This window comes from Bufo gargarizans, chromosome 3 (genome assembly GCF_014858855.1).
Source record: "Bufo gargarizans isolate SCDJY-AF-19 chromosome 3, ASM1485885v1, whole genome shotgun sequence".
NCBI classification, from domain to species: Eukaryota; Metazoa; Chordata; class Amphibia; order Anura; family Bufonidae; genus Bufo; species Bufo gargarizans.
The window spans coordinates 286604103-286631328 of NC_058082.1; the positions used below are offsets into that span (position 1 = coordinate 286604103).

The 27226-nt window shown below is 40.6% G+C and overlaps 1 protein-coding gene across 2 annotated transcripts in view; it reads right to left on the reverse strand.

The window, feature by feature from the left end:
• USP32 (ubiquitin specific peptidase 32) overlaps positions 1-27226 on the reverse strand; it is a 240770-nt gene that overhangs the window by 34689 nt on the left and 178855 nt on the right. Inside the window, exons 16-24 of one of the 2 annotated variants that reach the window (XM_044286239.1) lie at positions 26671-26788; positions 21545-21699; positions 17464-17545; positions 14711-14785; positions 14030-14168; positions 11579-11684; positions 8772-8945; positions 4756-4930; positions 1531-1682 (exon numbers count right to left, since the gene is read on the reverse strand). In XM_044286239.1, coding sequence (XP_044142174.1) covers positions 1531-1682; positions 4756-4930; positions 8772-8945; positions 11579-11684; positions 14030-14168; positions 14711-14785; positions 17464-17545; positions 21545-21699; positions 26671-26788 — 1176 coding nt within the window. Of the gene's footprint in view, positions 1-1530; positions 1683-4755; positions 4931-8771; positions 8946-11578; positions 11685-14029; positions 14169-14710; positions 14786-17463; positions 17546-21544; positions 21700-26628; positions 26789-27226 lie in introns of both variants that reach the window. The other variant, XM_044286238.1, reaches the window with a different exon arrangement.

A 27226-nucleotide genomic window follows, 5' to 3' on the forward strand; every position in this document is an offset into this window, starting at 1 on the left:
GCTGACAGACTCCCTTTAAGCATGTGGAAGTAAAACAATGTGTGAGGTCATAAGTGTGTTAACCAAAACACACACACACACATATATATATATATGCATATACACACACACACACACACACACACACACACACACACACACACAAGAAATGCATTCAGGCTTATAAAATTTGAGGAACACATAGCTGCTCCCATACATAGGTGAACACACAGGTGCCCATACAGCCTTAAAAACTGCTGGTCGAAAGCTTGTACACCAGATAGCTATCTCTGCCGATTTCTCCAAATAGGCTTGGTTCAGCCATGCATGTATGAGTTGTCAATGCAGAGAGCGAATAAAGCTGATAACTGTGGCAAATCTACCTGGAGAACAGTAGGACAAGTTGTTGAAATTCAATAACCAGATACTCTTCTCAGCTGAAGATGATGTTGGGAGAGAGACGGGAGGCCTCCTCCCACATTAAGTTATCTGATCCTGCCAAAAATGGACCTACATGTGCATGGGAGCCTTGAAGGCATTGTACATATTAAGATTGCTTGATGACAGCAGCAATAAATGGAGATTACTAGATTACCTATAAAGTTGTTTCCCAGCATAAAACAAGCATCAATATATTATTATAGCAAAGGGGATAATATAGATTGGTGGAGATCTGAGAATTGGAATCATGGCCAGGCTCTTTGGTGTGTAACCGATGCCTCACTAGCCCTGATAACCTGGCCAACAAGGCATTGTACTCCCTATCCCACGGTTGATGCTCGGCAACATCCCCTAGTTTACTGGTTAGACAGAATTTTTTAGGTAACTTTTTAGTACTTTATAATATGGTTATGTGTACACAAGGGAGGAATTAACCAACATGCAAATACTAGGAGCCCCAGAGACCAGGAGGCCACCTGCTGGCCACAAGTGTTCAGCTGAAAAAATTTAAACTGATTAAACCACTGGTGGACCTGCCACCTGTTCAGCTGCACAGGGGCCCAATGATTGTGGGTTCCCTTCCTAGCCGTAGAGTGGTAGCAATAGTGGCCAGTCTGCGCTGTTATGCTGGGAGTAGAGCTTAGTGAGCTGAGGAGCAGAGCTTAGCAGGTAAGGTGCTACAACAGAGTAGAGATTAGATGTACGATAGGGCAGAGCTTAGCTGTGTGATGGGGACCTCAGACATAACTTTGCTTAGGGTCACCAAAATATGTCAAATTCTAAATAGCTTTATTACATTATTTGGGCACAAAATAATGCCTCAGGAGGGATGGCTTGGGGGCGTCAACTGAAAGTATTGTTCAGTACACCATCCAACATAGGCCTGCCCTAGTTGGGACTCTACTCAGTATAGAATCCAATGTTTTTCATTCTGTACACACTTATAGATCAGATCTTCATTTCTGCTCTGTTTCTAGCTACGGCATATGTTAAAATAATGAAATTCTGCCATAATTTGATACGTAAGCATTTCAGCTTCTCTAAAATGATCAACTCTTTTGGTGGTAATCAAAGAACCTATACTAAGCGATAAACACAACTAACACTTACCTTAATGTTCGATCCATGCACTTCTGCAAGAAGGATCTGTTCAGGCTTCAAACCACATAGCTCACTCAACTGTTTCTTCAGGCCTGTGTACTTCTCATCCATGTTCAGCCTTAGCCCATACCGTACAGGTGTTGTGCCATCTAATTTAATAACTTAAAATGCATACAGGAAATGTTAATTATTTTAATGCATTTGAAAAAAAAATAATAATAAAATGAAAACTCAACATATTTAAGAGTAATATCCATATATAAACAGTTTTTTTTCCTCACCAAAACTGTAAAATCTTTAAAAATATGTTAATAGGATACGTTTGAATGTTTATCTAAATGCCCCTTTTACACTGCTCAATTGAGCAGATGATTGTCAGGGAGAAGGGTTCCTTCCCGGCAATCGTCTGCTCGTCAGTGGAGGAGACCGATGCATTTACATGCAGCGATCTCCTCCCCAGTATGGGGAGGAGTGATCGCTAATACCATAGCTTGTCCCCATACAGAATCATTGTTTGCTAGTAGCAGAAGCTGTTTAAATGTCAAGATCTGCTGCCTGCAAACGATGATTCCGGTCAATGCACAAACAATCCTTACCCGATCGGATAATTGCCAGCACCTGTATACCAGCAGATCATCACTAAGGAGCGTTCTTAAAAGCGCTAGTCAGCAATTATCCACCTGGTGTATGGCCAGTGTAAAGAGGCCTTTACTGCCTGAATGGAGTTCATAGAGCTCTTAAAATATATCACTATTTGTAATTAACGGTGCCGCCAATCACCCGAAGAATGAGCAAACACCTAAAACATTGTTTCTAGATGGCAGATTGAGCTGTGTAAACAGGGATCTGCTGCCCAGAAACAATGAATCTGTATGGGGAGGAACGATTGCAGTAGTGATGTCTCGCTCCTATAAAGAGAAGATGGAAATGCTGCTTTCCTGCCTCTTATGAGGATGCAATTATCGTAAATGAACTTACTTCCCTTCTGTGGCTCCGCAAAAAAGATGGAACGTGTTCTATTCTTGTCCGTAATTACGTATAAGAATAGGCATTTCTACACAGGAGAAAAACAATCCGATCCGCAAAATGCAAACCGCAAAAACGGCTACGGTCGTGTAAATGAGTCCTTACACAGAGAATACTATCAATCACTGATAACACATCACCTGTGTACAACTAGGGCTGAAACGATTCATCGATTTAATCGAGGCAAATAAAATCCTTGATGCAGTTTCCATGCACCGAGGATTCGTTTAAATCACGTGATCATGGAGCGTGAGTGAAGTGAAGCTTCTCACTCACTGCTCTGAGGCCTCTCGACTCGGCACCGCTCTGCACACATCGTCAGCGCGCTGGCTGACACCGTGTGTGACGCAAGGTCCCTCCCAGTGCATACTTGGATGAAGACGCGTCTCCTGCGGGCTCCATGTGTCAGCGCACGACGCACTGCCAGGAAAGGTAAGTATATAGTTAGTGACGGGGGGGGGGGGATCCTGTGATGGCGGGGGGCACCTGTGATTTGGCATGCAGAGGCTGATCTGATAAGAGTGGGGGACATGGTGGATGGCAGGGAGGCACTGGGGAAGGGGGACATCATGGCAATCTGGATGGCATGGAGGAGCTGATGGCAATGCCATCATGGGGGCACTGGGGGACATGGCATGGAGGGGCTGATCTGATGGCACTGGGGGAGTGGGGGACATGGCAATGGATGGCATGGGGGTCTGACTCTGATTGCAGCAAGGGAGGGTCTGATGGTGGCAGCCTGGGGGTCTGATTGCGTGCTTGCTGCATGGGGGGACTGATTTGAGGGCAAGGCTGACTGACTTGGAAGGGGTCTTATCAAAATGCTATGTCACTGTGCAGCATTTTTTTGTCCGGATCCCCATTACAGTCAATGGGCATCCAGCTATGACAGATGCAGCCAGTGAACTCCGGCACTCTGATCCTCCACCGGAACAAACTGCCGGAGTTCACAACATAACCTTAGATACACATCCTGGCAGAAGAACAGCCTGCTGGAGTCTACCGTATTGGGTATAGCCAGATACAACCAGCTATATGGTCTCATTTTTTTTTGGCCGGCCAAAACCCAGCTATCAGTGACTGGCAGCTATCTATGTATACACACTTACACAGAGAATTCTATCAATCACTGATAACACCTCCTCTGTGTACAGCTATCAGTGACTGACCACTATCTATGTATACAAACTTACACAGAGAATGCTATCAATCACTGATAACCCCTCCCCTGTGTACAGCTATCAGTGACTGGCAGCTATCTATGTATTCACACTTACACAGAGAATGCTATCAATCACTGATAACACCTCCCCTGTGTACAACTATCAGTGACTGGCAGCTATCTATGTATACACACTTACACAGAGAATGCTATCAATCACTGATAACACCTCCCCTGTGTACAGCTATCAGTGACTGGCAGCTATCTATGTATACACACTTACACAGGGAATGCCATCAATCACTGATAACACCTCCCCTGTGTACAGCTATCAGTGACTGGCAGCTATCTATGTATACACACTTACACAGAGAATGCTATCAATCACTGATAACACCTCCCCTGTGTACAGCTATCAGTGACTGGCAGCTATCTATGTATACACACTTACACAGAGAATGCTATCAATCACTGATAACACCTCCCCTGTGTACAGCTATCAGTGACTGACAGCCATCTATGTATACAAACTTACACAGAGAATGCTATCAATCACTGAATACAACTTAGATCAGAAAGAGCAGAAATTTAAATGTATAAATTACAAGCTTTATGGAATCTTTTCCTTGAAAATTACATATAAATCTGCTCAGTTCCTCCTGCTCTGTAACGTGCTGCCTGCAAACTGCACTGCATTTTGGGGAGACGGGTCCTCTGGTAGTTACAGAAGATGTGCAGCTTGATCCGCTGCGCTGTTCATTATTTACTACAATGGAAACAGAGGAGCGCCTGCCTGTTCAGTCATTTGAATAAACCTGGCCACGTGGGACTGGCACTTATCAAAACTGTCAGATGGGTCAATCCGTTAATATGCTGACAAATGTCTACAGGAGCAGTGTCACACTATAGAATCATCGACCCATTTAAAGGTGTATTATAGCCATCACAAATAATGTGTTCATTTTTTCCCCCCATCAAATGCTTCTCTCATTCATGGAATTATTCTTATTCAGGGATTAAAAAACTGAAAATGAAAACATAATAACCTGTGATTTCCAAATGCATGTAACTGTCCATGGGCAGAGGCAGAGAGAGAAAGTTAAATGGGTCGAATCGGACACTGACATGCCCACAGGTTTTACATTTCACTTGAGATCTCAACTGTCCATGAAACAAGTCCACGACTATCGACCGGTTCCTCCTCAAGTGATTGTCCCAAGCCTGAGAAATAGGAATCTCTGGTTAGTCACAACATCAGGCAAAGAATAAACCTGTGGGTTTCTAATTCCCAGCTTCAGAGTAAGCAAACAATAATGAGTCTAATAGATAATGAACAAAATAGTAACAATCATTTATTTGGCTATACTCACAGCACAGCACACATAGAATGGCATGGCATATGGTGAGTCAAATTGAAAAAGTCATCAACCGGTACTTCTTCTATTCATTGAACATGATCCACAAGGCACTTGAAGTATTTAGACATATGGTTCCAGCTATATAAACATTTCACAGTCTGGAGACTACATATTTCCAAAAACAACATTTTAAATGTAACTTTTTAAAGACATAGGAAACAGACAGAATGCGAAAGAGAGAACCAGTATTTCACAGCCACATTTAAATTTCCATTTAGAAAGTAACTGTTGCTTCAAAAAACTAATGACATGTCACAGTGATATATCAAAAGTTTTGATCGGTCGGCGTCTCAACAAAAAGTCTATGAGCCCATCTTTAGCTAGCAAAGACATATAGTGCTCAGCTGCACCTGCTTGTTTTTGGGTTTGGTGGGGCAGACTGGCCATAGACCCTACAGGGAAACTTCCCGATGGGCTGATGCCTAGGGGCCACATGAGTCCTCCTCATGGCCACCAGACAGGTGAGTAATGAGCTGACTCTCCCAAAGGTCAATTAATGCTTGAGGCATCATCTACTTACAGTTAGGTTCATATATATTTAGACACGGACACAAATTTTGTTTTTATTACCTGTTTACTAAAACATATTCAAAGTTATAGTTATGTAATGGACATGGGCATAAAGTCCAGACTTTTAGCTTTCATTTGAGGGTATCCACATTTAAATTGGATGAAGGGTTTAGGAGTTTCAGCTCCTTTACATGTGGCACCCCATTTTTAAAGGGACCAAAAGTAATTGAACAATTGTTTCATAGGCAGGTGTGGGCAATTCCTTCATTATTTCATTCTCAATTGTGCACATAAAAGGCCTGGAGTTGATTTGAGGCGTGGTGCTTGCATTTTAAAGATTTTTCTGAGAAGTAAACATGTGGTCAAAGAAGCTCTCTATGCAGGTGAAACAAGCCATTCTTCATATGTGAAAACAGAAAAAAGCCATCCGAGAAATTGCTACACTATTAGGAGTGGCGAAATCTACAGTTTGGTACATCCTGAGAAAGAAAGCACTGGTGACCTCAACCATGCAAAAAGACCTGGATGTCCATAGAAGACAACAGTGGTGGATGATCGCAGAATAATTACCATGGTGAAGAGAAACCCCTTCACAACAGCCAACCAAGTGAACAACACTCTCCCGGATATAGGCGTTATCAATATCCAAATCTACCATGAAGAGAAGAATGCATGAAAGTAAATACAGAGGGTTCACTGCACAGTGCAAGCCACTCATAAGCCTCAAGAATAAGAAGGCTAGATTGGACTTTGCTAAAAAAAAAAAAAAAAAAAAAACTAAAAACCAGCACACTTCTGGAAGAACACTGTTTGAAAAGATGAAACCAAGATCAACCTCTACCAGAATGATGGAAAGAAAAAAAGTATGGCGAAGGCGTGGTACAGCTCACGATCCAAAGCATACCACATCATCTGTAAAACACGGTGGAGGCAGTGTGATGGTTGGGCATGCATGGCTGCCAGTGGCACTGGGTCCCTAGTGTTTATTGATGATGTGACACAGGACAGAAGCAGCTGGATGAATTCTGGGGTTTTCAGAGACATACTGTGTGCTCAAATCCAGCCAAACTGATTGGTCAGTGTTTCATAATAGCTTATTTTTTGCGGTACAGGTTGTACTTTCTAATGACGCCATTAATTATGACATAAAATGTAGTGGGTAGAGGTAAAAAAAATTGGGGGAAAAAACACAATTCCTCCACGGTTTTACAGGTTTTGTTCCCACTGCATTTTGTTTACGGCAAGGGCAATGCCCTTCATTCTCTGGGTAAGTACTATTACAACGATACCCCATATGTGTAGGTTTTTTAATGTCTAAATAGTGTAAAAATAAATGTAAACTTTGATAAAAATAAATTGTATATATTTTTTTTTACATCACCATATTTTGACCCCCATAACTCTTTTATACTTATGCCTACTGAGCTGTTTAGAGGCTCATTTTATGCAGAACAATCTGTAGTTTTTATTGATACCATTTTGGAGTGTGCGTGACGTTTTGATCACATTTTATTAAATTTTTTGGGGTAAGAGAAGCAATGAAAAAATGGCAAATTGTTAAGCCATTCGCCGTATTGGATTTTTTAAATATATTTTAATAGTATGGGCGTTTTCGGTCGCAATGATACCCATGATGTTTATATTTATTGTTATTTAGGATTTATTTATTTTTATTATACGAAAAGGGGAGTGATTTAAACTTTTTCATTTTTTTATATATTTAACTTATTTTTGTGATCATTTTGAAGCCCACACACGAGCCTATAAATAATGTTTTTAAAATTTTTGACTTTGTTCCATCAGGGATTTTTAAATTGACATTTAAACCCTAATTTGCTAATTTCTTATCCTGGCCTGTCATCTGGTGGCCAAAATAAGAATTACAGCATGGACAGCATCAACTGCAGATGCACGAATTGGCCACACGGGGCTTCGGTAGGAAGGGCTTCCGGGTTTTTGCGCATTTAGATGCTGTGATCTTGCTTGATCACGGCATCTAAAGCCTTTAATTACCGCAATCGGCCTTATTGCAAGTCACAGTAAGTAGCAGCAGGTCTCTGCTGTATGAAACAGCAGAGATCTTCTGGCCACGACGTCCACTGCACGTGCGAGCGGGAGCCATGTTTACACATCGCTCAAGCGCCGTACATGTACGGCGGTGGTAGTGAAGGGGTTAAAAAGGAGGAAATACAGCGTCTGGTGATGTCCATGAGTTCAAGACTTCAGGCAGTCATTGCCAACAAAGGGTTTTCAACCAAGTATTAGAAATTAACATTTTATTTACAATTATTTAATTTGTCCAATTACTTTTGAGCCCCTGAAATGAAGGGATTGAGTTTAGAAAATGCTTTAGTTCCTCACATTTTTATGCAACCATTTTGTTCAACCCACTGAATTAAAGATAAAAGTCTGAACTTCAACTGCATCTGAATTGTTTTGTTCAAAATCCATGGTGGTAATGTACAGAACAAACATTAGAAAAATGTTGTCTCTGTCCAAATATATATGGAACTAACTGTATGCACCTGGTTGGTGGCCACAGGTCCCCTCCTTTGACTCCGGAATTTAACTTCATTGCCATCTTGGGGCAACTGGAGTAGAACAGAACCTGGCAGCTGGCTCTGGTCATCACAGCTTCTGGGGAAGTATTTTGTGCTGCTGGGGTATTAGTCTGTAATGCACTGTGGTATTTGGTACAGCATGCGCCACACTATATTATTGCTGGCTCCTTCAGAACTTGTGTTGCCCTGCCTTATATCAACAAAGGGCCACTTTTAGCTTTTTCTCTCAGGACACTTTAAATTTCCAATCCGCCCCTGGGTGGGGGCGTCAGCACCTGGACAAAAAAACTTTTGCTATCCCTATGACATGTAAAAAGTTGAATTGACATTTTTTTTAATCATCTATTGGAAACTTATATGGGACCGTACTGTTTTTACATAAAATAGATGGTTTTCTGGATTTAATCCATGTATACTAGTTCCTATCCAAAGTGTTTAACTTCCTCTGGCAGAGTTTCACTTAATACGCACTCTCAGACCAGCAGTCAGACCATGGAGGTGAACTGAACAATGTACGAGTGATACAGGACACAAAAAGACTGAGTAAACAGTATGCACTATGTAATAACTAACCTCAGCCGCAACTTCCCAGTCTGGTCGTCCATCACTGTCCTTGAGCTCAACATACGGCTTCTCATGTACTCTATTAAGATCTTCATGGAGGCCATCTAGAAGAAATGCAAGCAGCTCTTGGGAGTCCTGCTGCTGAAAGCCATTGAACCGAGGGGCATACTTTGCTATTGTCCACTGAAAATAGAGACATACAATATTAATTTAAAGGGACCTTCATTTTAAGTCCTAACAGTTGCAGACAGTGTTAATGAGTACTGATATTCATAAGCTTCCAGCTCGGAAATCAGCGGTGATGCCAGTAAGTATAGCATGTTACATCATCACAGTCACTGGGTAAACATACAAAGCATCTGCACTGAAGCAGAGAATTTAAAAGACAAGCAATGTGTTTTGTTTTACTTGAGAAATACCTGTTTACAAAAAGATGTAATAAAAAAATAATCGCACACTAGCTAAATAAAATATTCTGAAAGAATGGATAAAGTCGTATTTTACACTTTGAAGTGGTTCTCCATTTTATGTACAGGTATTTTTTTTACTTAGCCCTCTTATTCTTCAAGACCAAGAGGTTTTACAATAACATGGCCCAGATGTACTAACCCTACAAATGGTGTAAGCTTAGATAGAGTGTCTCGACCCTTCCATTTTTTCACATTTTGTTGGGACTAAAATAAAGGAAAGAAAGTTCTATTTTTCCCCCATTATTCTGCACTTAATACCCCATTAATGAGAACGTGAAATCAGGATCCTCAAAATCTTTGCTAAAGTATTGAAAAGAAAAAAATTAAATCTTGCATTGACATAAGTATTTAGACCTCAGTACTTGAAGCACCTTTGGCAGCGATTACAGCCTTCTCCTTGTGTATGAAGCCACAACCTGGATTTGAGGACTTTCTGCCATTAGTCTCTGCAAATCCTCTCAAGTTCTGTCAAGTTAGATGGGGGCCATCAGTCAACATCCATTTTCAGGAGTTTCCATAGATGTTTGATTTGGTTCAAGTCAGGGCTGTGGCTGGGCCACTCAAGGACATTCACATAGTTATCCCTAAGCCACTCCTGTATTGTCTTGGCTATGTGCTTAGAGTCAATGTCTTGTGTAAGCATGAACCTTTAGCCCAGTCTGAGACCTAGAGCACTCTCTTAACGAGGCCCTTTTTGACTCAATTACTTAGTTTGGTGGGGCGGCCAGCTCTAGGAAGAGATCTGGTCATTCCACACTTCTTCCATTTAAGAACTATGGATGCCACTGTGCTCTTAGGAATTTCAGTGCAGCATAAATATTTTTGTATCCTACTCTAGATCTGTGCCTCCACACAATCCTGTCTCTGAACTTTACAGGCAGTTCTTTCCTCTTCATGGCTTTTTTTTTTTTGCTCTGATATGCATTGTTAGCTGTGAGACCTTATATAGACAGGGCAGTGTCTTTCCAAATCATGTCCAATCCACAGAATTTAAAACAGGTGGACTCCAAGCAAGGTGTAGAGAAAATCTCAGATGGTCAAGAGAAATCGAAGGGCCCCTGGAGCTAAATTTCAAGTGTAGTAGCAAAGACTCTGAATACTTATGTCCATGAGAAATTTTATTGTTTTCCTTTTGAATACATTTGCAAATATTTCTAAATTGATTTTTATTTATTTTTTATAAGGGGGACTGAGTGCAGACTGATGGGCACAAGGCCGTAAAATAACAAAATGTGAAAAAAGAGTCTAAAGACGTTCCAAAGTCCACTGTATCACAGTGGCTCATGATGGATTTATATGTGGTGCACATTTTTTCTAACTGAATATCAACTGTTGGTTGACAGGATTTGTGAAGAAAAATGGCACTTCTTAGGCCACGTCCCCCTTTCCTACACAGCTCTGCCCCTTTCTGCTAACCTTGTTAAGCAAGTTGAAAAAAAAAAAATATGTAGAAACCGTATACTACAATGTAGACACCAGGCAGGTAAACACATAAAGAATCATTAGCACCACAGTCCCTTCGAATTGATCAGCGAGGTGTCAGGAATCAGACCCACCCAATCTGAGATCGATGACCAATCCTGAGGAAGCACATTTTTAACATCTGTCTTATTTGTTCAGACCTCATTCAGAACAGGATTATTTTGAGCATTAAAGGAGTATTCCGGTTGTTACAAGTTATCTCCCATCAATAGGGGATAACTATTAGATTGTTGGGGGTCCTGTTGCTGGGAAAAACACTAATCATGAGAACAGGAACTCTGTACCCTTCGAAGCACCCTGATGTGCACACTGCCACTCCATTCAGCTCTATGGGAGTTCCAGAAATGGTTGAGCGCTGTATTCATCTGTTGCCAGAACTCCCAGAGAGATGAACTGAGTGGCAGGAAGCATGCCCGGTTTGCCGCTCCATTCTTTTCAGGGGGTAAGGGGCCTCTGTACTAGTGATTGGTGGGGGTCCCAGTGGTAGGTCTACTACCGACCTAATAGTTATCCCCGATCCTGCGGATAGGGAATAACTTGTAGCAACCAGAATACCCCTCTAGGGAACAAGTAATGTTTTCATTTTATCAACATTGCATTATAAGAGCCATAAAAAAAAAACCTCCATCAATTCCAGAAATCGACACTGCCAGTGGGCAGATTCTTTGGAATGATAACTGCACTGTAATCAGACAGATATGCCTGTGAGAGGAAACGCTTGGATGTTTTGAAGCAGGACCTTATATTTACACGGCTGCTGCATGAGGTGCTGTTGTGACAAATATAAATGTTCCAGAGGTTTAGAGGTTAAACTCTACATTCTATTAATTTGTAGGAAATATGCCAAATACGCATATAACTTACCCTTAGTTTTAAAGGAGCCACATTCTTTTGCGTACCACTCCACAGCTCTTGAACCAAATCTCCATAGCACTTTGCCATGTGTCCTTTCATTCCTATGGGATTTGTTCTAAAATTTCAAAAGTCCATTTATTAGAAAAAAGGATACGGATTACTTAAACATTGGTGCAATGTAGCTAAAAATTTCCACATTTTAGTCTAGACCTTGAGTACATTTTATTTCAAACTTAAGTTGTATAACAGGACTATTCAGAGAAAGGGTTAAACACAGTCAGTATCCCATAAATCACATAATAGTCAGAAGACACAAGGGACACTGCAAAGAGCCAGGAAAAATCGCGTCATCGCCAATTTCTATTGAGGTCAGATATTTAAATATGTGAAATATGTTCAAGCACCTTCACAATTTTTTCCCACAGAGCCTTTATTTCTTCTAAACTATTTTGTCATACATTATGGTTATATTCACCATGATTTTCCATTGTGCCACCATTTTACCCACCTCTCAAAAATTTAAGATGGTAGTCCTTCTCCTTTAGAAATCCTATTAAAAGGGGTTCTCCGGTAATTAAGAAAATGAAAATACTTAAATATTATTTCATTATAAATATATTACCAAATACCTTTCATTAGTTATAATGGCTCGTTTTTTCTGGGGAGCAATCATTAGGAAAAATAAAATGGCTGCTATCCTACTAGTCCACACAAAACCTGTCCTAATTACACAGGAGGACAAGTTAAAGAGCTGTGCCATCTTCCTTTCTTACTTGTCAGGGATTATGATCCTGAATACAGTTTAAAATGATCTTCAGAAGAATCTCTGTACGAATAGAGTTGATGAGGAGACATGAAGTACAGAGGATAGTGGGGGTGTAGATAATGAGCAGCAGCAGCACTTGCATGCAGTCTCCATTACCATAGCCCCACATTACCACAGTCTGTCCTGTCCATCCTCTCTGTACGTCATGCCTCCTCATGACCTCCATTCCTACAGAGATTCAGCTGAATATCTTATCAGCTGTATTCAGGATCAGAATCCCTGACAAGCAAGGCAGAGACGACCTCAGTGTTGTAAAGTAACTTGTCCTGCTGTGTGATTAGGACAGGTTTTGTGTGTACTGATAGAAGGGGGCGGCCATTTTATTTCTCCTAATGATTGCTCCCTAGACAAAATTACCCATTATAGCTAATGCAATGTATCTGGGAATATATTTATACTAAAGTAATATTTAAAGAGGACCTTTCATCAGTTTAGCCCTAGACTAATTGTGGTCTTCCCTTGCCATGGCCCCCACTGATGCCATGGCACTTTTTTTTCCCAAAGACCCCCCTCCCCCCCGTTCGTCCGCTCTTGGCCCCGTTGATTTCAGAGCCTTATATTATAATGAGCCGACTCGGTTATACTAGGCGGAGACTCGCAGTTTCGCTGGGGGCGGCTCTCTTCTCCCTGGCTGTGAGCGCATCCAATAAGAGCGCAGCCAGGGAGAATGAGCTCCTCCCTGGCTAAGAGCGGTGCGCTCTGATTGGATGCGCTCACAGCCAGGGAGAAGAGAACTGCCCCCAGCAAAACTCAGAGTCTCCGCCTATTATAACCGAGTCGACTCATTATAATATAAGGCGCCGAAATCAACGCGGCCAGGAGCGGACGAACAGGGGAGTCTTTGGGGAAAAAAAAGTGCCATGGCATCAGTGGGGGCCGCCCTATAAGGTAAGACCATAATTAGACTAGGGCTAAACTGATGAAAGGTCCTCTTTAAGTATTTTTTTTTAATTCCGGAAGCACCCCTTTAAGCAAAGTGCTGGAGTATTTGGAACCAAAAGACCCATTATATTGGTTATTAATGGAATTATGTTATCCCAAAAATAGATTTCAGGGCAGGAGCACATTAGGTAGATCGGTTAGTACTCTGCCCATTTTAAACAGGCAAGTTGGGAGTTGAATAGCAGTGGAGAAAAATCTATAATTGAATGAATTTCTTATTAGTGGTAGGAGGGACATGAAGGTGGGATTTGATCCCTTCGAAAATTCTTCTCTGTTAGAGAGGGTGGTGAGCTGGCGCCATTTTGGTATTACTTCTAGCGGATTGCACTCTGTATTAGCTACAGTCAGGATCTTGCCTTCTCAGTACACCTACTGTGGATATGAGGCTACTTGGACTACTACAAATTGGCTGTTTAGCACTTGCCATAATTGAAATAATTTATAAAAAAAAGCTGTCCTGGGAATACTGTGCTCATCCTTCAAACTTTCAAACGACATCTGAATACCAAAGACACACATTGAAATCCATGAGCTATCCCAAACTCTGAATCCTTGAAGATAAAAAGTGAGGAATGGTGGGATTACGCCATAACGAATGAAAAATTACATTTTAGAAAGTCTATACAGTGACTGTTTACAAACAAGCAGTATCCTTCCAAATGCGGGTTGGGACGGCATACATACTTCATTACCTGTTTAGCTCATACAGATGTCTCCCTGAGATGAAATACTTTGTGAGAGGCTGAGTGTTGCTGACACACTGGATACTGGAGTTCATAAAGCAAGTGTTCCCCAAATTACTGAGTCCTGTTGCTCCCTTTTCAGTGGGAACTAGAAGCAAACAAAATATTTAAAAAAAAACTTAACAAGGTATAGTCAAGTACACATGGACACATTTAGTAATCAGGTTAAGGCACTACATAAGAAGTGTGAAATGCATCAATGGGGCAGACAGTCTAGAAATAACAAACCAATTTAGGAATGGACTTTAGAGAGAGACTTCTGATCAAATGCAGTATTGTACTCCAATATTGATAGCCTATCCTTAGGACAGGCCATCAATATCAGACTGTGTAGAGTTGGACTCCTGGAACCCCCACCAATCACCTAACTGAGGAACTCTGCATCCCTATATCGCTATACCGCTGTGCCTGTGATGCAACGATGAGGAGGTGGCACTTGCTGGAGCACCGTGGACCCCTCAAATCGGTTGATCATCAAGGGAATCCAACCCTGACCAACCTCATACAAATGGCCTATTCTATGCAGGGTCATCAATACTGCAGTGCCAGGAAAACTTCTTGAACATTGATTTGTTTCACCTAAAAAAAAAAAAATTCCAAAATATGATTCTGGGTAACCTACTTATTTACCTTTATGCCTATCAATTTTACTGCTGTTTGCAATGAATGACATTTCTTCTGGCCAACTCATATCTTTGTTCCGAACTAAAAGTAAAAATGAAAGGGAGGGGGAATAGAAAAAGACATATCAATAAAAGGGGCATTACCAATCAGCATATTAAATCATTTACAGTACTGTATTTTGGGATTCCTGTAGGGTTGTGCCTCAGGGTGAACTATTTAAAAATAGTATGCCTTAGTATATGATGCTGTGTGTTTTCAGCCTGACTGCTTCTTCTCCTGATCAGAAGCCTTGGGCTACATAAACACAACAGCATCTGTTTAACGGTCTGCAAACTGCTGATCCGCAAAATATGAATACTTTCCGTGTGCAATCCATATTTGTCACAGTGCCATTAATAGAAATGGCTATTCTTGCCTGCAAAACGGACTACAATAGGACATATTCTATAATCTGCAGGATGGGCTTATAGATGCAGACAGCACATGGATGACATCTGTGTGCTGTCCATTATTTTTTTTGTGGACCCATAGAAATCAACGAAATGAGTCCATGTGTGATGATCCGCAAAACATACAAATCAGATGTGGATTCAAAATACAGTTTTGTGCATGTAGCCTTAAAGTGAATTTACAACCTGGAACACCATTTTGTGTTTTTATGTACAGTAAATAGGTTTTGTGCTGATTAGCTTTATTAATATATCTTTAAACCGTTTGAGAACCAGGCCAACACAAAATTTTGGGATTTCTCATCTGCCCATTACACAACCAATAACCTAGAATTGTTTCTGCATAAACGCATGGGGTCTTTTTTTTTTTCTAGACATGTTGTAACTTCCTCACATACCTCTCTGGGGTTAATATATGTTAGCTTTTTGTTTTATTAATTTAAAGAGGACCTTTCACCGATTATGACACTGTGAACTAAGTATGCAGACATGGAGAGCGGTGCCCGGGGATCTCACTGCACTTACTATTATCCCTGGGCGCCGCTCCGTTCTCCCGCTATGCCCTCCGGTATCTCCGTTCACTAAGTTATAGTAGGCAGAAATTTCAGTCACTAAGTTATGGTAGGCGGAGTCTGCCCTTGTTCTGCTGTAGCGCTGGCCAATCACAGCGCAGAGCTCACAGCCTGGGAGGTTATTTTCTCCCAGACTGTGAGCTCTGCAATGCGATTGGCCAGAGCTACAGAAGAACAAGGGCAGACTCCGCCTACCATAACTTTGTGACCGGAGATACCGGAGGGCATAGCAGGAGAACGGAGCGGCGCCCAGGGATAATAGTAAGTGCAGTGAGATCCCCGGGCGCCGCTCTCCATGTCTGTATTCTTAGTTCACAGTGTCATAATCGGTGAAAGGTCCTCATTAACTTTGGGTAGGCAAGCCAAAAAAAAAAAAATAGAAAACTATTCCAGCATGTTTCATATGCTTTTATTGCTCATCACTGACCTACAGTAAGTGCCTAGATTTATAGTAGGTGATATGACTGTTATATATTTTTTATGTAACTATGTTATATAACTGGATATATGTCAATATAATTAAATGCTATTTAAAAAATGTTTTGTGTCATTTTTTCAGTTCCATTTTTTAAATAATACTTCAATTTATTTTTTGTTTTATTTTTACTTTAAGCACATAAAGATATTTTCATTTTTATCAACATATATATTTAAAATTACAACATACTGGCATACTGTATATCAGTATATCGTCACTGTGGCCACGTACCACTTGGGGAACACCTCACCGCTGTGGCCAGTTGTTGCCTGCAGCAGAACATATAACCCCCATCTGTGCTAGTAGTTTACATGCCGGAACAGAGCGTTGGGGAGCAGGTAAGTATGTACTAGTTTTACGTTCTGTCCCTGCCTCTAACTCTGGTTCCTCCGCCCCTCTCCAAAGACTTCTATGGGCAGCACGATCTGTCAGTAAAGCTGAAAAGAAGTCTCCTATTTGGAGACAGATCCCATCAGTAACTGCAGAGTGAATGATCAGTTAAGCAAGCAGGAGGAAATGAGAAAAGGAACCTGATAAGTGAAGAACAATGCATTTTTTCTCTTAGATAGTGTAGAGCAAAGTTTCTTATCTTAATTTGTACTACTGACTTATGCAAAGCAATTAACAATCAGAGGTACGCTGTGATGGACAACATTTAGAAAAATCCTAAATCTAATTTCTGAAGATTCTCACATATAAAAGCATGGGGTGCAAGCAGAGGGCATTTATACCAGTCTGAGAACAGAACCTCTTTTTTAAAAATAAATAGTTACATTGTACTGTAGAAAAAAAGACATGTCTGTCAAGTGCAACGAAGGGATGGATGAAAAGACGTGACTGGAAGGAAGGGGAAGTGACCAGATTGGATTAACATTGAGAATAAGAATTCTACACTTTAGCATAAGTGTTGATGTGATTAAGTTGTAAGAAATTGTTTTACTGCTGTGCCCAGCTCTAAGAGTAAAGGACTCACAGCTCTTATGAGAACGACATGTCAACCAATTAGAGGTGGACAAAGGAGAAGGAACTCATTGCAAAAGTGATTCACAACACGACACTGTTTCTGCAGGAAGACAAAAAGCAGTGTCTATATACAACATTTATCTCTGTACAGTCATCTGGTGCTCGCATAAGAATGTACTATTTATATCAAATTTGAGTTATGGATGAATCAAATTTCAATTCATGTGTATTATAAATGTACAAAAATATTTGTGTTTTACATTGGCTACCAAATTATATCTCACAAAGTTTTAATACCTTCTATTACCAAGTGCTGCTCATCCTGAATTTTGAGATATTCCAATTTGTGGTCTTCATCGTCTAACAGGGTTAGATAATTCTAGAGAAAAGCAAAGAACATTTACTCTTCATTGCTGGATAAAAAAAATACTTTTTTGTGCATACTAAAACACCAACAAAAAATTATGCGCAAGAGACCAAACATTAAATACTGAATAAGTTAGTGCTACTAATTTCTGCATGACAATATATTTGACCAAATCTAGTCTAGATTTATGAGGAATCCAGATAAGGTGGGTTCTGAATAAATAACAGAAATTACACTCAAAGTCTTAATAAAAATAGTTCAAAGAGGACCATGTCAGGAGGTCTGTTTTAGTAGATATATTCTTCATGAAATAATTCTGAGTGGCTGTTAGGACTCAACCTGTCAATAGGGAGTGCCTCTACACACTCTCTCAGCACTGACAGTGTAACGCAGGGATCAGCAACCTTGTAAAAATACAATTCCTAGCATGCAAGCATGTTTGGCTATTCTTTTAACCCCCACAGAATTGAATGAAGCAGTCTGGGAGTTGTAGTTTCTGAAAAGCTGGAGTGTTGGAGATTGCTGATAATGGTGTAAGGGTATGCTCACACAGACAGAAATGTCCATTTTCAACTTGTACAAATTGAATTCATTCAAAAATCCTGCTGCTCAAGAGACTCCCCCACTCCCCCCCCCACCCATTCATAGGGACAGACATTTTGTCAAGTCCCGTCAATATCGCACCTGAGTGGCAGCGCAAGCACAGAGGCTCTGCTGCTGCTACCTGAGCAGCACAGATGCCAACTGTGTATGCGCCACTCACACCTGGGTACGCCTGGAAGTGTAGTGGCGCATGCACTACACTTGTGGGAAGATTTGTAGTTTCATTGGTACCATTTTTGATTGCTTTTTATTCAGTTTTTAGTAGGTAAGATGAACAGAAAACTGCTCTTATGGAGAAGCAAATAACCACAAAGCCTTCAAAAAAAACATCCTTAAGGCTAGGTATACATCACCGTTTTATTTTCAGGTCTTCTGATCCGCCAAAAGAACAGAAAAATGTAAAAACAATCCTTTATTTTGAGCATCCATTGGGCTTATTTTGCATCCATTTTTGTCAGTTCCGTCAGAGAGCCTTTATTTTTCACGGAAGAAAAAGTCCTCCACACGTCAAAAATAAAGCATTTCAGACAGAACTGACAGAAATGGATGCAAAATAAGTTCAGCAGATGTTTTTTTAAAACTTTTCTGTTCTTCTGATGAAAAACAAAACAGTGATGTGGACTTATGCGTATTTCAATACTATCCCCCTGTGCCATGCAGCCCTAGTTAAGAACGATTGTTTATGGTGATAGTCAGTGACTGCAGAAATCTTTTTCCTTGATAAATACAAAGAAAGAAATATATTAGATTCCTCAGTAGTGATAATTGTTATCACCATAAAAGCAGTGTGTAATGAGTATCACTTTAGAAGCGGTTTGAATGTTATAGGGTAAAGATCGGGTATGGCCAGGATAAGCAGAGTGTGAAACGGAAACTTTATTGGCGTTTGTGGTGGTGAGTGTTTGGAGCAACTTATTTGACTGGGTCATGGCATTAATAAATTGCCTAATTAGAGGGGTAATTAGATTAGCAAGCGCTCACCTTCCCACGCCTTTTCTGAAAAAAAAAAAAAACAACAACCCATATGTGACAATCAGGGAGCTTGCATAGAAGTTGAGCTGGAGCATTGAGCCTTAAGATAAGACCAGGATTGCTGTGTTAACCATAAGACCAGAGAAACAAACTTTAGAAATCGGGTGGGGATTGAGAACTGTAGATTTATGCAGCTCTCACTGGGACTTGTTTCTAACAGCTGTCGATCCAGTTTAATGGCAGCAAGCACCACAATCCTGGTCTTCTTTTAAAGCTTAGATTGTCAGCTTAAGGCCTCTTTCACACTACAGTATGTTGAATTCAGTGTTTTGCGTCCGTTTTTCACGGATCCGTTGTTCCGTTTTTTGTCCTTCCTGAGCGTTTTACAGCGCGTTCCTACGTGCTGTAAAACGCTCAACAAGGAGAAACCAATGCTTCCCTATGGGAATGGTTCTCACCTGGGCGTTTTACAGCGCGTACGATCGCGCTGTAAAACGCCCCAAGAAGTACATGAGCTTCTTTGGGACGTCTTGTCGCGCGTTCCCGTACATAGACTTCCGGGAACGCGCGACAATGGGCGTTCGCTTGTCTCTGTATGCGCGATTACAAAGGCCCGTACAATCGCGCATACAGAGCACTCCATCGCGAACGCTCAGGTGTGAACCCAGCGTTAAAATAAGCCTGTGGCTCTAGCTAAAGAGCTCTCAGAAGCGGCCACCTCTATGTAGCCACATAGCCCTCGTAAAACAGTATTGTCATTTCCAACCTCTCTTAGCATTGTTCGGGCAAAGGGGTTTACAGGGCTGTCACAACCAAACCAACACAACAACAACTTTACTAAGGGCAAAATGAAAACTATTTGTTGGGAACCATTACCCATTCATCATAAATCTTCCAGACTTCAAGACTACAAATGTAAGAAGAATTTACCACTTCTTATCAATTCTATAGCAGTTTAAAGGATGACTAAACACAGCCTCAATAAGTATCTGAGTGGCTTCTGCAGCGTTGTTGAAAATAACCATAAGAGGAGTCTTCACAGCATTACTCTATAGAAATCCAGCAATAGTCTAATGCTTCTTTACTACATATGCATTTTGTATGATCTATTTGAAACATTCTATTAGTGCATTAATAATTCCAGCCTAAGTATTTAACCATATAAACATCCTTAAGCATAAATCATCTCATGAAGCACGTCTTCTCAGTCAAGAGTCAGTTTACAGAATACATCTACACAAGTGGGCATCATGGTTTATATGAGGAGGGAAGGAAAGGTGCTTCTTTATTTTGTTTGAGACCTTTCTAAACAAAAAGGTTTTAGAGGAGTTGACTAGCTTGGACAGCACCTCATTTTACAAGTCTCTTTATTTGAGAAGTTTATAATTAAGAAGCTTAATACTTAAAGGCTCCATTTTTTGGTTTTTGTTTATATATTGGACAATTAACTTCTGCTGGAAAATGGTAAAAGGAAATCCTCCAACCTTAAAGGCTGTTGCATTTAGAGGGGTATTCACATCTTAGTCATTTATAGCATATCCAAATGCCTGTTAGATGGAGGTTACCCTGACCCTTTCTCACAGATTCACATTATCAGTTTTTTCCACTGAATTCACAGTAAGATCTGAGTACTGTTTGTTATGTGTATGCCATTAATGATTAAAAGTGTTTTCCAGCCTTTAAGTACCGTAATGGCCTCTCCTCAAGATAAGCCATCAACAGCTGATCGGTGGGAGTTCAACACCCTGCACCCCTGCAGTTCAGCTTTTTGAGTGTAGCTCCGCCAATGGAAGTTGGCGCCGGAACTATGCAGCACCATCAACCCTGTAGTGAAGGGAGCTTCTTACTACAGTGCTGCTCCCATTCACTACAATGGGAGCAATGCTGTAGTAAAGAGCTCCTTCCACTACAAGGTTGATGGTGCTGTGTAGTTCTGGTGCAGACTGGTGCAGCTACACTCAAATGGCTGACCTGTGGGGGTGCTCGGTGTCAAACTGCTGCCGATCAGCTAATGATGATGTCCCATCTTGAGGGTAAGCTGATACCAAAATTAAGTCAGGCCAATATAATAAATTAAGATAAACGCCTATCCTGCTGGCCTACTAGACAGTGCATAAAACAAGTGCAACATGCTTGACTTGCTTCTTCTTAAAGAACAGAAGTTGAGTAACAACTGAAAGGACTGCTCCATTGCTCCCCATTGTTCCCGAGTTACTGCCTTGTGTATAGTCAAGGCTAGAAAGAACATAAGACTAAATATGTTCCCTAAACACATATTCAGATCGCCATTAGTTCTGAAGGAGTGTAAAAATGAACTCACCATGCACTTAAAAGAAAAGAATAAAAAAATGCCAATCTGACTAAACTAAAAATAAAGTAAATAGCTGTCTGCACATTTCTTATTATTAATAATTTATAAAACATTTCATACATTACCTCACTATTATATAACCACAAACGCATATCTTCTTCTTTTATGCGTAAACGCTGAGAAAGATATTCATGGATTTCTTTTATCGTCTGCATTCGGCTGAAGCACCCGGTATATGCTAAAACTCTTTTCAAAGGTGCATTTGGAGATGGCACATTTCCTATTTTTCAGAAAAAAATAGATATATATATATATAAATCCCCATAGAATTCAGATATATAATACATTGTGTCACACCTAGGTTCTTTGAAATGTAATTTAATGCAACCTTCAAAACCACTGACAAAACTGCTTCAATGTTTTAGTTTTCTTTTCATAGGATAAATGTTCCCTAACTATTAAATGATATCTAGTACCATAGGATAAAAATTTTAGAAAAGATGTTAAATGAAAAAAAAAATAAAGATTTTAAAATGCTCCCGAGTAAAGGTACGTATGGTACTGCAGCTTAGCGCCTTTGAAGTACATGGAGCTGAGATGCAAACCCAGACACAACCTATAGACAGATTCGGCACTATTCCTGAAAGTAACCATGTTTTTCTAATTGTGAAGAACCCCTTAAAAAATTCTCCTATCCTTTTTGCTTTCTCCATGGTAACAGATTACAGCTTGTGTGGATCCTGCGTTCATACTCAAGATGTGAGGAGTAGATTGATGCAACAGAGTTCAGGATCAGACTACACAGCGTTTGTATGTAGTCTGTTACCATGGCCACAATAGGAGCCTGGAAACACAAAACCACAGATTTTTTTTATTAAGACTTTGAAAAGTTGCTTGATTTTCCACTTTAGATGGTTTGGAGCAATTACATAAAAACTGGTTGTGAAGGTAGACCTTCCCTAAATCTCTGTTGAAAAACTGAGGCTATGTTCACATGTGTCAGATTCCACATCTCATGCATGTGAATGTGGTTTTGTAATTCTACTCAGATGCAAATGAAAAATTTCCGCACAGAATCTGCCAGAGCAGCTGAAGAAACATAACTCCTAAAATAATTGGCATGTCACTTATTTCAGACGGAAATATCAAAGATTAGCCCTACTGAATGACAATTGGGCTAATTCTTGTGATAATCTACTGTGGATGTACAGCAGCTCATCCACAGCAGAAATTTGAGAGTACAGCCTCTGTTTTCTATTGTGGCAATACACTTTTTATATTAATCTGAAAAGTGAGCATATCTTAAGGGTACAGCCTGACGGCCCTTCCATGGCAGCCGATGGCCGTATGATTTTGCAGTAAAATTGTGCGGCCATTGATTGCCACAGGTGGGCATGGATTATCGACATGCAGCCAGCTTCCGAGTTGCGCTGTAACCCAATATTATCTTGTAAATAGGGGTTGGTACCTTAACTTGCAAGGATAACCATTGGATAACCTCTTTAATGTATTCTGGTGGAAATTATGTGCTGAATATTTTTGGACATCCTACTAAGGTAGCAAAAATACATATTTCTACACAGATCTTAAAGTGCAATGCATCCTATAAATAAAAGCATGCAGACAGAATGCCCGAGGGCTCTGGGTGCAGAAAGTGTAGCCACTAAGCCACATAATCAGCCGAGCCCACATTTTATGTGGCTGAAAACATACTGTAACAACAGCTTGAACAAGCAGCTTGACCAAAGACAAAGCCATGTCACATGTATAACCAGTATGCTTGATGTAAGGCCTGCCAGCTGAGTAAAAAGCAATGTGCTCAAATGCTCAATATATATTTCCTTCTACTTATGATCCTTACTTTGTTATAAACACCATAAAGACAAAGCAAGGACTATGCTGGTGTATACCCTTTAAGGTTTTCTTTTTGTCTAATCTACTCCATCTGCTAACCTAGTCAATGGCAATGTAGGAAAAGCCGTGAAGAGTAAAAACTATAAAGTTTTTGAAGGTGAGGTGTTGCAGGAAGATGATCCGTTCCGTAATAATTTATTTTGTCGGCTGTTTTGTAAAGCATAGAAAGCTTTCTTCAGTCAACTGTATGGACAAGAAAGGGTTATGGATATCCCCAGCATTTACAACCTAACGCTAAGCTGATTGAGAACTAAGTAGTTTTTTCTGTCCCAACAAATCCTCGTAGCTCATACTGTGACGCCACTAGGTGCTCCAGTGGAGCGCGAGCTTTGGACAGGGAACGGAGTTGAGCGGCCGGCAGGGGCACACTCCTAAGCAGAAATACTGATCTACTATACACTGGACTTGTTGGCTGCACAGTAGGCTGTGGAAACTGAAGTCTGCTATAACCCTGGGTTCACACCTGAGCGTTTTACAGCGCGTTCAAACGCGCTGTAAAACGCTTAAGACATGAAAACCAATGCTTCCCTATGGGAAGGGTTCACACCTGGGCGTTTTACAGCGCGTACGAACGCGCTGTAAAACGCCCGACGCTCAAACAAGTACTTGAGCTTCTTTGGGGCGTTTTGACGCGCGTTTGTGGCCATAGGACACTGCAGTCAATGACACAAACGCGCGTTTACTATTACAAAAAACGCGCATAAAAACGCGCGACTAAAACGCGCGTTTGAGGAACGCTTAGGTGTGAACCCAGGGTAAGGTAAAGAACCTTTGATTATAGTGATCTGCACCCATAGCGAGTCTTTAGCAGCTACACCAATAGTAGTGGGCCTGGTGGATGCACGGTAACATATGGTTTGTTTTTTCAAATTGCAAAATGATGTTCAAAAGGTAAATGTACAAAACAAAGCATTACTATAAACCGTGAAATAAATGTACGAGAATGAAAATAAAACAGACTAGCATTCCAGGTATTAATCTGCTCCTGATATTATTTGTTTTTGCTTATTAAATTAATAATAATGCCTTAGCTCCAATAGTCAAATTTCATGAGGTAGCATGCAATACCACCAAATTATTTTACCTGCTACACGGTTACACAAAACAGCATTGAGTAGCAAAGCAACAAAGTTACCTTAACTGTATCACACACTGTACCACAATATTCCTTAAAAAGAAACAGCAAATTTTCAGCAATTACAGGTAAGAGGATTAGTTGTAAGATTACAGCAAGAAAGCATATTTGGGAAATTAAACAACCCCACAAGATTAAGGATTCATTTGACATCAATTAGTGCACAGAAAAAAGAAAAAGACACCAACCTTGTATTATCATTAATAAAAAGTCATTCCCGTTTTTAAATATAAATTATATGGTCAAATTTTGAGTTAAGGCTGAAATGTATTTCAAAGCCAAGTCTTCCCAGCCTAGGAATGGATTTTATACTGTACAATCAAAGAATTACACATTAAGATTTTTTTGGTGTTTTGAAGCAGCAAGGCCTATGGTCTGCACAAGAAGAACTGTGTCAATGCAAAGCATACAGCAAGCTGTGGACATGATGTACCATTCAATGTCCAATGGTTAACAGAGATTGTACTAATGGAAACAATAAAACTGCAATATTAGAACTCCCCTCTTGATTTTATTAATGTTAGTGCCACCCAAGAAAAGGTAGTACCAAGTGAAACCTATTTATCCTGGTTTGTCAGCAATCGTCGGTGTACTGTAGACACCATCAACAGAGTTTCTGAAGCCTCCATGGACTCATCACACCCATAATCATCCGGATGCTTTTAGGTTGCAACTTCACACATGTGGTTACAATGAAAACAATATAGATTGTTTTCTTGTCTAAGTGACAAGACAATTAACTTAATATCTGGTGTAAAAAAATTGGGGGAAAAGATCCTCGGGGGTTGAGTTATGCTAATATTGTGTTTTGGGCACACAAAGTTTGCTGCAACGGTTTAGTTTAAGACTGCTACATCCGTACTTCTTCTTTATATGGAACCAGTCAGGAAGTCTATTTGTGTTGCTTTGTATAAACAAAATTATGGATTTAATGCAAAAAGAAATATGAGCTCCTCATGGAACGCAGTTTATCTAGATAGATATGTGTTAAAGGGCGTCTGTCAGCAGATTTGTACCTATGACACTGGTTGACTTGTTGCATGTGCACTTGGCAGCTGAAGGCATCTGTGTTGGTCCCATGCTCATATTGCTGAGAAAAATTATAATTTTTCTCAACAATGTGGGCACATATGAACATGGGACCAACACAGATGCCTTCAGCTGCCAAGCACATGTGCTACAGGTCAACCAGTTTCATAGGTACAAATCTGCTATCAGAAATGATTTAAGTCAGTGTTCCTCAACTCCAGTCCTCAGGGCCAACCTAACGGTCAGGTTTTCAGGATTTCCTTAGTATTCAGCAGGTGATATAAGTAGGGCCCTTTCAGACTAGTGTTGGTCATGCTGCAAGTCCGCAGCGCAGCTCCCGGCCTGAACTCCCAGCGCTGCCGGGGGTCACATAGCATTATATTGATTTATGATGATATGTAACCCTTACAGTCCTGGAATGTATTGGATACCACTAGCATAATGCTGCCAGTGTTATCCAATATATTCCATAACTGTAAGGGATACATAGCATCATAAATCAATATAATGATGTGACCCCCGGCAGCGCTGGTTGTTCAGGCCGGGAGCTGCGCTGCGGACTCGCAGCATGACCAACACTCATCTGCAAGGGGCCTTACTGTCAATGCATCGGGACTTACCACAGGTATTCATTCTGTGGGATATTCTCAAATCATGACTGGCAGGTGGGCCCTGAGGACTGGAGTTTGGGAGCACTGCTTTAAATGATTTTTATCTTCAGGGCAAGCAGCCGCTGTGTTCACAATTAGGATTAAAATCGGATATATATTTCCTTATCCATGGCTGGACCTCGGATTTCTTTCACACATGTACAATCTGAACTGGCGTGATCTGCATAAGGGTTAGGCCCTGCTGTAGACTTTTTGTGTGGGTAGCATGGTGTCTTAGTGGTTAAGTCGGATACATCTGAAAACACCCTTTATGTACAATAATTCCTACTGCAATGAGCAGCATGGGCACTGCCCATCTACCTCCTCCTAATTTATTACCCATTATTGTGCATTCTTTACTATTCAGTTTTCTTGTGCATAACCTTAGCCCCATTGTTTGGAAATGCAGGTTGCAGAACTAGCAGACAAAACACTTGCATGAAAGCTGTGCCACCCCATTCTTGCTGCATTCTTACGTTACCTCTGGGTAAATGCTGAGGAAACATTCTCAGGCTCATCATACCCATATTCACCCAGATGTTAGACTGCTGTTGGCGAGTCACAGGCTGCTGTCTCAGGAAAAGTAGATAGCGTGGAAAGAGTTCCAGTTCTGGATGGTTTGTTTTGCTGTTTCTGATGACCTAGAAACAGGCATACCATCACAAAAAACTCAACATATAACTATGTACAGGTTGGCAAGAAAAGCACAATAAAGACCAAGCAATCATTACAATCACTCAGTCCTTACTAAAGGTCCATTTATCCTGGTCAACTGTTGCAATTAACCTATTTCTAAGCAATCACAATTGGTCAGTATGAGTGAAGAATGGGATCAACTATAAAAAGCATTACTCACCTTCATCAAGGTACAAAGTCTTGATGTCAATGCATGGCAACATATACATTCCGATAAGGAACTGCCGCTCCTGCCTGGCACAAAGCTATAGCCAAGTAACAATGATGCCTATTCAGGAGTTTCATCCAAACTAGCAGACAGGATAACCATGGAGGAAAAACCCATAAAGCTACATGCACACAACAGTAAAAAAAAAAAAAAAGTCTGTTAAAAACAGATGAAC